The following is a 14,672-nucleotide window of genomic DNA, read 5'->3' on the forward strand; positions in this document are numbered from 1 at the left end:
TTGTCATATTATATCACGGTTGTTTTGACAAAGTGTTGTCATTTCAGATATTTTATTATTGCTCGCTAGTTGATTATGTCATTGATATGAGTTAATATAATTTTTAAGAGTTATTTTTGACATGGTTAGTTATAATCTTTGCTGAAAACCTGTGGGCTACTTAAGCTTATTTATGTAAACAAGAGCAAAAGATTTCATAATTTTTTTTCTTTTTCACTTTCAGTTTATCAACTGAATTTCTTGAGGACAAGCAAAGGTTTAAGCTTGGGGGAGTTGATACGTCTCCGTCGTATCTACTTTTCCTAATGCTTTTCCTCTTGTTTTGGACTCTAATTTGCATGATTTGAGTGAAACAAACCCGGACTGACGTTGTTTTCAGGAGAACTACCATGGTGTTGTTTTTGTCCAGAAATAAAAGTTCTCGGAATGGAACAAAACTTTTTGGAGATTTATTTCAAAATAAAAGAAAAATACTAGAGCCAATAACCACCGGAGGGGGGCCCCTGGGGGAGCACAACCCACCAGGGCACGCCCCCTCCAGACCCTATCTCCGACTCCTTAACTACCTATATTTGGAGGAAAAAATGACGGAGGAAGAATTATCTTGTTTCACGATACAGAGCCACCGCCACCTCCTGTTCTTCATCGGGAGGCCAAATCTGGAGTCCGTTCAGGGCTCCAGAGAGGGGGATCTTCTATCTTTGTCATCACCAACCCTCTTTCATCGCCAATTCCATGATGCTCCCCATCGGGAGTGAGTAATTCCTTCATAGGGTCGCTGGTCGGTGAGCAGTTGGATGAGATTCATCGTGTAATCGAGTTAGTTTTGTTAGGGGTTGATCCCTAGTATCCATTGTGTTCTGAGATTGATGTTGTTATGACTTTGCCATGCTTAATGCTTGTCACTTTGGGCCCGGGTGCCATGATTTCAGATCTGAACCGTTTATGCTTCCACCATTATATCTATGTTCTAGATCCGATCTTGCAAGTCATATTCACCTATTACGTGTTATGATCCATACCCCCGAGTGACAATAGTCGGGATAATTTCCGGCGATGACCGTAGTTTGAGGAGTTCATGTATTCACTATGTGTTAATGCTTTGTTCTGATTCTCTATTAAAAGGAGGCCTTAATATCCCTTAGTTTCCTTATGGACACCGCTGCCACGGGAGGGTAGGACAAAAGATGTCATACTAGTTCTTTCCATAAGCACGTATGACTATTTACGGAATACATGCCTACATTATATTTATGAACTGGAGCTAGTTTTGTATCACCCTAGGTTATGACTGTTATATGATGAATATTATCCAATGAATTCACCGATCCAATGCCTATGAATTTCTCATATATTGTTCTTGCTAAGTTACTACTGCTGCTATTACTGTTACACTTGCTACAAAATCTTGCTATCACTATTGCCGCTATTATTACTGCTACCACTATTATCAAAACTCTCATACTACTTTGCTACTGATCACTTTGCTGCAGATATTTAATCTCCAGGTGTGGTTGAATTGACAACTCAACTGCTAATACTTGCAAATATTCTTTGGCTCCCCTTGTGTCGAATCTATAAATTTGGGTTGAATACTCTGCCCGCGAAAACTGTTGCGATCCCCTATACTCGTGGGTTATCACTCATCCCATCAATTAATTTAGGGTGTGTTTGGTTTATGCCCCAGCTAGCCCCGCCAATTCTTTGTCATGACCAAAGCTAAGGCATGACCAAAATATTGGCAAGTTATCCTTGTTTGGTGTAGATCCATTGTACCTGCCAAATTTTTGGCAAAATCAGTGAAGCTGCCATTTGGTTTGCTGCTAACTAAGAAGTAGTTTTTATTTAGGACACTCAAGATTATTATTTTTAAGGAAAATTCTGGATTAGTTTTATAAGTTAGGGCTGCTCTGGGGCTTAATAATAAACAACTTAGGTACGAGGTTTGCAACGGATTATAGTCGATCTAAACAACCGATGCTAATTGGTTTGGTAAGTACCTGTCTTGCTGCATGCACATGCTGGTTAGTTGAGCCAAAAAAGGAGCATGTACCACCTGAAGATTAGGAAATTGGACAGATATACAGACCAACAAATAGGTTTCCAGAGTAAAACACTGCTAGTTAATCACTACAATAATTAAGCGGGTCTAATGGAGAGAGCGGGCGAGGGAGTTGCTAATTTTTTGGCGCAGTTTTTCCGCGCCATCAACTCGCCCTCGCATTGAAGGAAATATGCCCTAGAGGCAATGATGAAGTTGTTATTTTATATTTCCTTATATCATGATAAATGTTTATTATTCATGCTAGAATTGTATTAACCGGAAACTTGATACATGTGTGGATACATAGACAAAACAGAGTGTCCCTAGTATGCCTCTACTTGACTAGCTCGTTGATCAAAGATGGTTATGTTTCCTGGCCATAGACATGTGTTGTCATTTGATGAACGGGATCACATCATTAGAGAATGATGTGATGGACAAGACCCATGCGTTAGCTTAGCATAATGATCGTTTAGTTTTATTGCTATTGCTTTCTTCATGACTTATACATGTTCCTCTGACTATGAGATTATGCAACTCCCGAATACCGGAGGAACACCTTGTGTGCTATCAAACGTCACAACGTAACTGGGTGATTATAAAGATGCTCTACAGGTGTCTCCGAAGGTGTTTGTTGGGTTGGCATAGATCAAGATTAGGATTTGTCACTCCGTGTATCGGAGAGGTATCTCTGGGCCCTCTCGGTAATGCACATCACTATAAGCCTTGGAAGCAATGTGACTAATGAGTTAGTTACGGGATGATGCATTACGGAATGAGTAAAGAGACTTGCCGGTAACAAGATTGAACTAGGTATGATGATACCGACGATCGAATCTCGGGCAAGTAACATACCGATGACAAAGGGAAAGACGCATGTTGTTATGCGGTTTGACCGATATAGATATTCGTAAAATATGTAGGAGCCAATATGAGCATCCAGGTTCCTTAGTTATTGACCGGAGATGTGTCTCGGTCATGTCTACATAGTTCTCGAACCCGTAGGGTCCGCACGCTTAACGTTCGATGATGATTTGTATTATGAGTTATGTGTTTTGGTGATCGAAGTTTGTTTGGAGTCCCGGATGAGATCACGGACATGACGAGGAGTCTCGAAATGGTCGAGAGGTAAAGATTCATGTAATGGAAGGTTATATACGGACACTGGAATGGTTCCGAAGAAGATCGGGGATTTTTCGGAGTAGCGGGAGGTTACCGGAACCCCCCGAGAAAGTTAATGGGCCTCATGGGCCATGGTGGAGAAGAGGAGGCAGGCCACGGGAGGTGGCGCGCGCCTTCCCCTTTCCCAAACCGAATTGGACAAGGGGTGGGGGCGCGCCCCCCCCTTTCCTTCTCCCTCTCCCCCTTTCCCCTTTCCCCTCTCCGTTGGAAGGAAAGGGGGGACCGAATCCTACTTGGACTAGGAGTCCAAGTAGGACTCCCCCCCTTGGCGCGTCCCTCCTGGCCGCCGGCCTCTCTCCCCCCTCCTTTATATACGTGGGCAGGGGCACCCCAAAGACACACCAAGATTTGTCTTAGTCGTGTGAGGTGCCCCCCTCCATAGTTTACTCCTCCGATCACAGCGTCGTAGTACTTAGGTGAAGCCCTGCGCGGATCACATCACCAACACCGTCACCACGCCGTCGTGCTGGCGGAACTCTCCCTCGACCTCTACTAGATCAAGAGCTCGAGGGACATCATCGAGCTGAACGTGTGCTGAACACGGAGGTGCCATACATTCGGTACTTGGATCGGTTGGATCGTGAAGATGTTCGACTGCATCAACCGCGTTAACATAACTCTTCCATTTTCGGTCTACGAGGGTACGTAGACACACTCTTCCCCTCTCATTGCTATGCATCTCCTAGATAGATCTTGCGTGATCGTAGGAAATTTTTGAAATTACATGCTACGTTCCCCAACACTCATTGGCAAGAATCACACTGGTCAGTCGTGGGCGTGTGGGGCGAGCCAAAATTTTGGTTGCCATCCAAATGCTCACCAATTTTCGTGGGCTTGCCAATTTTTTGGTATGGTTGCTATTGGTTGCAATCCAAACACACCCTTAACCTCGAGCCCACTTCCCATCCGGTCACCCATCCTCAGACTACTCCAACCCCAGCACACTTAACTTGGGAGTTCTGTTAGATGAGCTATCGGTAGAGAAGCTAGTCCTTGCTGATATATATATATAGGACGCCTCTTCACATCCTTTATGGCGTTGATACGTCTCCAACGTATCTATATTTTTTGATTGTTCCATGCTATTATATTATCTGTTTTGGATGTTTTATATGCAGTAATATGTTATTTTATATTATTTTTGGGGCTAACCTATTAACCTAGAGCCTAATGTCAGTTCCTGTTTTTTCCTTGTTTTAGTGTTTCGCAGAAAAGGAATACCAAACGTAGTCCAAACGGAATGAAACCTCCGTGATGATTTTTCTTGGACCAGAAGACAACCAGGAGAGTTGGAGATGAAGTCGGAGGAGCCAGGAGGCGGCCACAAGGACGAAGGGCGCGCCCCCCACCCTTGTGCCCCCCCCCCCCCCCCGTGAGCCTCCTGACCTAATTCTTTCGCCTATATTCCCAAATATCCCCAAACCACCAGAGGCATCAACGAAAACACTTTTCCACTGCCGCAACCTTCTGTACCCGTGAGATCCCATCTAGGGACCTTTTTCGGCACCCTGCCGGAGGGGGATTGGATCATGAAGGGCTTCTACATCAACTCTATTGCCCTTGATGAAGCATGAGTAGTTTACCACAGACCTACAGGTCCATAGCTAGTAGCTAGATGGCTTCTTCTCCCTTTTTGATTCCCAATACCATGTTCTCCTCGATGTTCTTGGAGATCTATTCGATGTAATACTTTTTTGCGGTGTGTTTGCCGAGATCCGATGAATTGTGGATTTATGATCAGCTTATCTATGAACATTATTTGAATCTTCTCTGAATTCTTTTATGCATGATTTGATATCTTTGTAATTCTCTTCGAACTATTGGTTTGGTTTGGCCAACTAGATTGGTTTTTCTGGCAATGGGAGAAGTGCTTAGCTTTGGGTTCAATCTTGCGGTGTCCTTTCCCAGTGACAGTAGGGGAAGCAAGGCACATATTGTATTGTTGCCGTCGAGGATAAAAACATGGGGTTTTCATCATATTGCTTGAGTTAATTCCTCTACGTCATGTCATCTTACTTTATGCGTTACTCCATTCTTTATGAACTTAATACTCTAGATGCATGCTGGATAGCGGTCGACATGTGGAGTAATAGTAATAGATGCAGAATCATTTCGGTCTACTTGACACAGACGTGATGCCTATATTCATGATCGTTGCCTTAGATATTGTCACAACTTTGCGCTTTTCTATCAATTGCTCGGCAGTAATTTGTTCACCCACCGTATTATTTTCTATCTTGAGAGAAGCCTCTAGTGATACCTATGGCCCCCGGGTCTATTTTCCATCATATAAGTTCCCGATCTACTATTTTGCAATCTTTTACTTTCCGATCTATAAACCAAAAATATATACTTTACCGTTTATCTATCTCTATCAGATCTCACTTTTGCAAGTAACCATGAAGGGATTGACAACCCCTTTATTGCATTGGGTGCAAGTTGTTTGATTGTTTGTGCATGTATTCGGTGATTTGTGCGCTATCTCCTACTAGATTGATACCTTGGTTCTCAAACTGAGGGAAATACTTATCTCTACTTTGCTGCATCACCCTTTCCTCTTCAAGGGAAAAACCAACGCAAGCTCAAGAAGTAGCAGGCGTACCCGGCTGACCGCCCGTCGGGGGCCTAATGCCTTGTCCCCCGGGAATGTAGAAGCTTCCTCTCTCGTCTAGCTGCTTGACGTAGCTAGAGACTGTGTCGATATTTCCCCAAAGAGGAAGGGATGATGCAGCACAGCTACGGTAAGTATTTCCCTCAGTTGTGAAACCAAGGTATCAATCCAGTAGGAGAACTAAGCAACACTATGTAAACGGTACCTGCACACAAAGAACAAATACTTGCAACCCGACGCATAGGAGGGGTTGTCAATCCCTCCTCGGTAAAAAGATAGATAAATTTGTATGAGTATGGATAAATAGATCTGAACGAAACGCGAAATAAAATAAGTGAAGAAAAAGTGCAGCAAGGTATTTTTGACTTTTTGGAATAATAGATCTGAAAATAAATGAGGCAAAAGATAGATCAGAAAGCAAATATGATAAAAGATAGACCCCGGGGCCATAGGTTTCACTAGTGGCTTCTCTCGAGAAAATAGCGCACGGTGGGTAAACAAATTACTATTGGGCAATCGATAGAAGAACAAACAATTATGACGATATCCAAGGCAATGATCATTTATATAGGCATCACGTCCAAGATTAGTAGACCGACTCCTGCCTACATATACTACTATTACTCCACACATCGACGTCCAAGAACGATGACATGATGTAGACAAGATCTATTCATGTAGGAATAAACCCCATCTTGTTATCCTTAATACCAACGGTACATGCGTGTCATGTCTCTTTCTGTCACTGAGATTGAGCACCACAAGATCGAACCCATCACAAAGCACCTCTTCCCATGGCAAGAAAAAACAATCTAGTTGGCAGGACCAAACCAAAATTTCAGAGAAGAAATACAAGGCTATAACAATCGGGCATAAAATAGCTCAGCAAAGACTCAAATAATATTCATGGATAGAACTGATCATAAACCCATAATTCATCAGATCCCAACAAACACACCACAAAAAGTCATTACATCAAATAGATCTCCAAGAACATCGAGGAGAAATTGTATTGAAGATCAAAAAGAGAGAAGAAGCCATCTAGCTACTAACTACGGACCCGTAGGTCTGTGCTAAACTACTCACGCATCATTGGAGGGGAAACAAGGATGATGAAGAACCCCTCCGCGATCGTTGCCCCCTCCGGCAGAGTGCCGGAAAAGGCCTCTAGATTGGATCTCGTGGTTCTGGAACTTGCGGCGGCTGGAAAAGTGTTTCGTCGACTCCCCTAGGGATTTTGCGATTTTAAGGTATTTATGAAGGTGGAGGTGAGTGGAGAAGCTTCCCGTGGGCTCCACTACCCACCAAGGCACGCTAGGGGCCTCTGGCGCGTCCTGGTACCTAGTGGGCCCCACGAGCCTCCTTCCGTGTGCTCTTTGGCTCCCTTGGTGTCTTCTAGGTAGAAAAAATCTCCAAAAAGTTTCGTGGCATTTGGAGTTCGTTCGGTATTGATATTCTGAGAAGTAAAAAACAAGCAAAAAACATCAACTGGCACTGGGCACTATGTCAATAGGTTAGTCCCAAAAAATGATATAAAGTTGCTAGTAATTCTATATAAAACATCCAAGATTGATACTTTAATAGCATGGCACAATAAAAAATTATAGATACATTGGAGACGTATCACGCTGTCGAGGACATACGCGACATCGCGGACCGGGCTCGCCAGGAAGAGGAAGTGGCGGCGATAAAAGCTTGTAGCGCACCAAAGTAGTTGCAGACACCGAGGAGTAGTATTAGTGGGGGGGCACGTTTTGAGTAGAGGATAAATTCCTCTCAAATGGATTTACCTTTCATCTTCAGATTCATGCCCAAAATGTTTGAGGAATCAATGTGTTATCTCTTTGAGTGCTTTAGACTGAAAATAACGTGTAAATGTGTTGCTAATTCATCCAAAGTTGACGTGCCGACCACAGTGCGATCTGTTTGTTCTAAAGTAGGCATGTCCACTGACTGAATTAGAAACTAAACTTTATGACGAAAGAATTGATCTTCCCATCCAGACTTTAACCTATTCTATTCAATCATATGCACAAAACAAAGCCATATGATCTCTACAAATGAACAACCAATTGTAGCAAATGCGTTTCAAATTTATCAAAAATTGACGTGACGACCAACCTGTCATCTATATATTCTGAAGTAGACATGTCCACTCTCTCAAATTGCAACTGAATTTTCTGACAAAACAACAAGCAATCACAGTGAATGATAGATGTATCCGACAAGTGGACATGGCCGATGTAACATGCATATTACTTCTACATGTGCACACTACACACATATGTTGGTTCATTCATGTACACGTTATGAAGCAAACCACACCCAAAGAGCTTGCATTTTCTTCTCTGCATTTTGTACGTGTTTAAAAAGACAATATTAATACCCCATACAAAAAAGCCCAATTTTTTAATCATGATTATGAAGAAAACCGCTTTTGTCCATATAGAAGCTGCAACATTAAGTTGTTTTAGTCAAGACATCACGTGTGCGCTAGGGTTATGGAGGTAGTGTTACTAGGGGCTATAAACGGAGAAAATGTGTGCACTATGGGTATGGAAGTAGTCTTAGTACGAGGTAAAAAGGGCATACCATCTAAATTTTGAAATTGTTATGAGTACTTGGAAATTGAAAATAAAGTACGACAATGAATGAGAAAACACATCTACAATAAGTTGTTTGAATCTAGGAGAACATGTGTGCATTAGGGGTATGGAAGTAGTGTCAGTAGGAGGTACAGAAGGGCGTGGCATCTAGATTTTGAAATGGGGAGTGAACAACCATCAGGACATGTCAAGTGGAAACTTTAGTTCAAATTTCACATGGACAAAGATGTATTACATGATCTAATATAAATTATTACTAGTTTGTCATGTACAAGGAAAAGAATACGGTTCATTGAAAAATTGTTCACTGGACTTGGCATGACAAATAAACCTCTTCTAAATAATAAAAAGGATCCACCTTCCTTTAATATTCTCGCTGGACCCGAAAATTTTGTTCCCTCCTCCTCTTCGTTCCCTCTCTTTTTTTGTTCCCTCCAACTATTTAAATATCGCACTCCTTTTCCCCAAACCCACCTTATGAAGCTTCTTGACAATTCACGAAATGAACCCACATCTTCATTCACACCGTCCCCTCATATGTCTCTTCTTCCGCAGATCTAGTCCACTTGTGGCAGCCAAATGAAACCCTCCTCGGTGTCCGGCATGGACGGCGTGCTTCGAAGCGGCAAACAACGTAAACTTCCCTCGTCGACCCCAAGAACTAATCGTAGACTACCAGGTAACAACTCTAGCCCCCTCTCACCCCATCGTCCCTATTAAGATTTGCACGTGCTTTTACGTTTTCACATGTTGTTCTTTCAAAGATGTAATCTAATTGTAGGCTCCGTACATCATCTAATTCTATCTAGGATTATACCAATTTAGTATGTAGTTTCTTAATACATTAGGCGTATTATACGGGGTACTGCAGATAGTTCTATCTACAGTTACAGTAATTTAGTATGCAGATTCATATTAAATCTTGTGTGCTGTTTTTTACAATTGAATGATTTCTTCTTCTTAATGTAATATGTTGCTCCAGATTAGGTAGTGTAGTACTACTTCTTATTCTTACTAATAGAATCTACGTACTTCTGGAGTATGTGTTACCCTGTGAATCTTTGTTCACATTATTGATGACCGTGCGTAGTAACAAGTCGTGTATGATTCTACAGTTGTTGCTGCCAGACGAGCACATATGTACTGCAGGATTAAAGAAGAGACACCGGAGGACGATTGTCCTAATGCCAAACGTGCACTGAGAAAAGATGGTGTCTACAAAACTGATATGGATTCACAGGGTTCAGATGATGCCAGCTAGATTGATATAGGTCAATATCCTGGTAATCTTAAGAAAACTACTACTCACGTACAGATTTCTTGTACATCAGATTAGTACCACTTCTAGATTTTTGTTTCTAAACTACTAGTAATAATGTACGTGCAATGCACGTTTATATTAGGTAAGATATTAGTTACACGTTATATTAGGTAAGATATATCTGTTGCACGTTGGTATTTGGTAAGATATCAATTACTTTTTCACGGAATTGGTAGGATACTAATTACATGGCAGATTTCAAGGGATAGCGTTGAGTCAAAACGTGTTTATAACCAATAACAGTGGTGGGTAATTAAAGCGTTAAACGTGTTTGGTGCTCAACATTGGAGCGATTTGAACCGGTAGATAACATGATTTGACAGAGATGGTTTGGATCTGCCCATTTGGGTCTTTTTATATTGGTATAGATATAGATGTCTTCGAGTGCATTCGTCCAGGCAATGTATGGTTCTAGAGTGGCACTAGGGAAAAAGCGCACCATAGCCGATGTACCTTCATCTTTAATTTCAACAAGATCTACAATGAATGACCCATCTATTCACATTGTTAAACTTTCTTTCCTGATGTTAATTAATCTACAAGTTGAACTTGTGTTGTAAAACGTTTATAAAAACTAGACGTGCATATCCTCTATCCTAAATGAGTGTATGTTTTATGCAGGGAATGGATCATATTGACCCCAAGGATGCATTTGCCATAGAAATGTGCATTGGTCTTATGAGGAAATGTGGTCGCGATATTCCAGTTAGGAACAATTACTGGAACAAGCTAAAAAACGCACCCGTGAGCAGGCTATATCATTAAAGCCTAATTATATAAATGAAGAAAGTTGGCAGAAACTTGTGGACCACTAGTGTGAGGATCATTCCAATGTATGTGATACACACTCTTGGCTTTTTAACTTGTCAATCCATACTTCTGGAAACATCGTACGGAATTTGAGCTACATGTCATAGGAACTTCGTGCGAAGAAATAAGGAAAACCATCTACTCTGAAGCTCAGCCATAACACTGCACCTACATAATGATATTCCCACTTCAGACATATAGTACGTGTTTGTACTACCTTATTGCAAAAGTTGTATGTTGGATTACCACATTTCTTGTTGTATTGATGTTTACCAATTGATAAATCTGATACAAGCCTAAGGACAACATTGATAATCAGTCTGGTGGAGACTTGCTTGAACTACGTGCACTAGAAACAAGGATCCTCCATTGAGTCTGACTGCAAAAAAACAAATCATAAGTACTGCCAAATTTGCAGGCTTCAAATTTATAGTCTGACAATAATTATTCAAACTACCAAACATTGTTCTAACACTGCTATCAACCGTATTGCTGAATGAATCGAGGATCAGACATACACCATCAAAACTGCTTGATACAACAACAATACCTGATGTAGAAATCATTGAGGAAAAGAGCTCCCCAAGCACCTTACTTTTCAGCATGGGCGTCCCATCCTCCTCCGTTAAGAATTCATCCTCTCGTGAACATATCCGTGAGCTAGAACACATCATTGCAACTCAAGAGGCAGATGCAAAAAAGGCAACTGATATGTTTCATGAAGAGCTCAATGAACCCCTTTTTGCCCAGATAGTAGAAATTAAAGAACTTCAGAAGAAGCGGCTAGAAGAGATTGAAGATTTCAAAATGGATCAGCAGAAGAAATCCACTGTCTTTGAAAAAAGGCAAAGACATATGGAGGCAATGCTCAGTCATCTGTTAAGGAAGTCCACACAGTCAGCACAAGACAACGTCCGAAAAACACCGATGGCCTCATGCTTATAGTCAATTTAATGTTACTTTGTTCGACAATTTGTCCTCTGCTTCTCCTTGTAAAATGTTAGGATTCACTTATAATGAAAGCTCTGTTGCCAATGTTTGAAATCTCATATTCCAGCGAATCAAATTTTCAATCTATTTTCCTGAAATTACAAATTAAATACGGATTCACTCACAAAATTCACATCAATTAATCTAATTTTTTCTACGAGCGACGATAATTGTGACGTAAATGCATGTCATCAACAATGTCTAGTCCCACTTGTAAGCAGCCACGTCAGCATATTCTGGGCCCATATGTCAGCATCTTTGACCGGTCAAAACTGACGCCCGATTATTACTGAAGGGACGGTCGGTGATAAAAATCATGGCAGACCCACATGGAAGAAGACACGTCAGCAACTGTTAGCCCCACCTATCTGAATCTTTGACCAGTCAACCCCCGAACCGATCACCGGTGACGGGATTATTGTCGCCAAAAAGATTTTGGGCGACATATGGGGCCATCATAGGTGACATCTGGGCCGTCACTAAACACGATCGCTGGTGACATTTTTGTTCCGTCACCTAATATGCCAACTTGCGTGACGAAAAAAGTGGTACCGTCGAAATTTTATTTTCTATGACAGCGCTTCGGTGATGGTGGGCGCGACGACCGAAAAACATCGCCAATGTATTTTCGATGACGAAAACGGGTTATACATGACACAAGTGAAGCGTCGCAAAATAGAGCAAAGTTTGTAGTGCTAGTGGGGGCAATCAAAGCTGGCGTGGGCAGGTCAAACCTGACTGTTGGGACCCATGATGGTTAAACTTAGCCTTACCTAATTAAATCAGCCGGCTAACCTACTAACCAGGGCTCACTTGTCAGTTAAAGAAAACATTGCAAGTTGTTAGTTGTACCAGAGTTGTTTCTAACGGAAAATGTTCAGGAATAATGAGAACAGTCATATAAAATGATAGGGTAGTACTGGAAACCGGAGAAACTATAAATTGGCAAAGTCCACAAATCACAATGTATTTTGGAAAGGTGATATAGTAAAGACAAATAAGAAACATGTGATGGCCGCATTGGCTTATCACAAGAAGGAATACTTTTTTTTTGCCATGGCCACTAACGAAGCTTGCCCTAGGTGTCCAAGTCGCCGATGCCACATGTTGATGGAGCAGATCGAGGGGCCACCTTTATTTATGGAGAAAAGCGAATATAGATCTTTCTAACAACTAGATCTCCCGATGATTCCCTTGGTGGCTAGATCCTTCACAAAACAAATATATGGATCAAATTCAATAGAACAAGAATTGCCCCGAGTAAAATTGCATATGGGTATGAAGTCATTAACAATCAAGAGTAAAACATCAAACATTGTTGAGAGAAAGGGGGAGTGTGACCGAGATGAGTATAACTAGTAGGAGTAATGGTGATCCAGGAACCATTACTAACAACTAAACTACGACAAGTGCATTGAAGAGAAAAGATACTAGTTGAGATTACCTCTGCAACCCGTCACATGCGATTACGCGGCATAGTCCATGTACTAGTCATTGTTGGAGGAGGGGTGGAGCTTGTGTTGCCGGGCGCCGCGTCGATCACGGAGAACCGGTGTCGCGAGGGAGGCGACGGCATAAAGATGGATGCCATGGAGTAGAGCAACGAGTATCCCTGAGTTGGAGCAGATGGGCGTGGGTTGAGGACGCCGCCGACGCTTCGAGGGGCCCACTGAGTGTGCGGCGGCTGCCTCGGAAACGGGAAGGGCGCCCCCCATGGCGCAAAGTAGCCCATCCAGGGTCGTTGTTGTGGTTGTGCCGAATGTCGAGGCCGGGTGTTAGAAAAAGCGTTGCGATCGCCTTGATTCCCATTGTTGCTTCCACCGAGGGTGGAGCTGGAGCCGGTGTTGGTGCCAATGGTGATGGTGGAGGATCCCTTGGCCCTGTCACGCGCATTAAGATTGATTTCTTCAAACAACAGCAGGGAACGGACCTGGATAAAGGTAGGAAAAGGCCTGTGCATGGGAAGAGTAGTTGCCAACACATGGAAGCGGTTGTTGAGTCCTCGGATCATTTGCAATGTCAACATCTCATTGCTGACTGGTTCACCCGCATCGGCGAGGGCGTCAGCGAGGGCCTTAATCCGATTGCAGTAGGCGGCCAGCGTCATGTCTCCTTGCTCAGTGGCGCTTAACTCTTCGCGGATGTGGACGGCCCATCCGGGCTGGTTGTCCCGGAAGAAGGTGTACAACTTGTCCCAAACAGTATACGCGGTGTTCTCCGGCTCCCTCACCACTTGATAGAGCTCATCGCAAATGGTAGCATAGAACCACAAAACAATGGTCAGATCGTCGTTGCGCCACTTGGCATCTTGAAGACGAGGATCAGACTCGTGGTCGACATGGTGGGCACAGTCGTATTTGGTGAGGATAGCGTAGAACTTCTGCGTCCACTGAGCATAGTTGTTTGCGGCGGGATCTAGCTTGAAATTGATGAAGTGGGTAATATTGATGCGGTTCATAGGAGGCTTGGGACGGGTAGAGGGGATGGCATGCTTGGTGCTCTGGCTGCCGGCGAGAGGAAAGAAATGACGAAGGGAGGAGGACGTGGCCAGAAGGGTGGGGGCGCTGAAAGAAGGAGAGATGTTGCTCATGGTGAAGAGGAGAAGATGGTTGTGATACCAAGAACGATTGTGACCTGTGTGTATAATGTCGAAGATGTCTTGTGTTCGCTCGCTGCCCTGTTTATATACATCACAAGGGGTAGAACCGCAGGAGAGAGATTTATTACAATACCGGTAAAAGTACACCAGAATTTGGCTGGTGGGAAGCTTGGGACAAAATGATGGACGAGACGCATGGTAGTACTCCCACCAGTAGTACGCAGTGGGTAGCGGATCTGATCGATGCAGGAGGCGAATTGCCACCGCGGTTCTACGATTTGTGAGATCACATCACAATCTGATCGATTCATGCGTACGATGAGTTTTTAGCTTTGTGTGTGATGTGACACTATGACATGACGGGTAATTCGATCGGTGACGATAAGTGATGAGCTTGAGTGAGGTTTTCATCTCCAATTACGATTAGCTTTGCAATGATCAGATCGCCATGTCAATGAGTGCGGGGCAGCCGTGCGTCGCTGGCCTTTTGCTACCGGCCTTGCCGTGTA

At 42.9% G+C, this 14,672-nt stretch overlaps 1 protein-coding gene across 2 annotated transcripts; it reads right to left on the reverse strand.

Moving 5' to 3' along the window:
• Positions 1-12,481: 12,481 nt before the first annotated feature.
• On the reverse strand, positions 12,482-14,537 carry LOC123098488 (uncharacterized). Of its 2 annotated transcripts, XM_044520489.1 has the most exons (3): positions 13,544-14,537; positions 13,009-13,444; positions 12,482-12,772 (listed from the first exon to the last, which is right to left on the reverse strand). In XM_044520489.1, the coding sequence occupies exons 1-2, from the start codon at positions 14,152-14,154 to the stop codon at positions 13,021-13,023; spliced, it is 1,035 nt and encodes a 344-aa protein (XP_044376424.1). In that variant the 5' UTR covers positions 14,155-14,537; the 3' UTR covers positions 12,482-12,772; positions 13,009-13,020. The 2 variants fall into 2 exon arrangements, with proteins under 2 accessions (XP_044376424.1, XP_044376423.1); XM_044520488.1 differs by having other exon boundaries at positions 13,009-14,527.
• Between the last annotated feature and the right edge of the window lie 135 nt (positions 14,538-14,672).

The sequence above is a fragment of the Triticum aestivum genome, chromosome 4D (genome assembly GCF_018294505.1).
Source record: "Triticum aestivum cultivar Chinese Spring chromosome 4D, IWGSC CS RefSeq v2.1, whole genome shotgun sequence".
Taxonomy (NCBI): Eukaryota; Viridiplantae; Streptophyta; class Magnoliopsida; order Poales; family Poaceae; genus Triticum; species Triticum aestivum.

Excerpts from the sequence above, each read along its gene's own strand:
- LOC123098488 (XM_044520488.1), bottom strand. The coding sequence starts at position 14,154 with ATGAGCAACATCTCTCCTTCTTTCAGCGCCCCCACCCTTCTGGCCACG.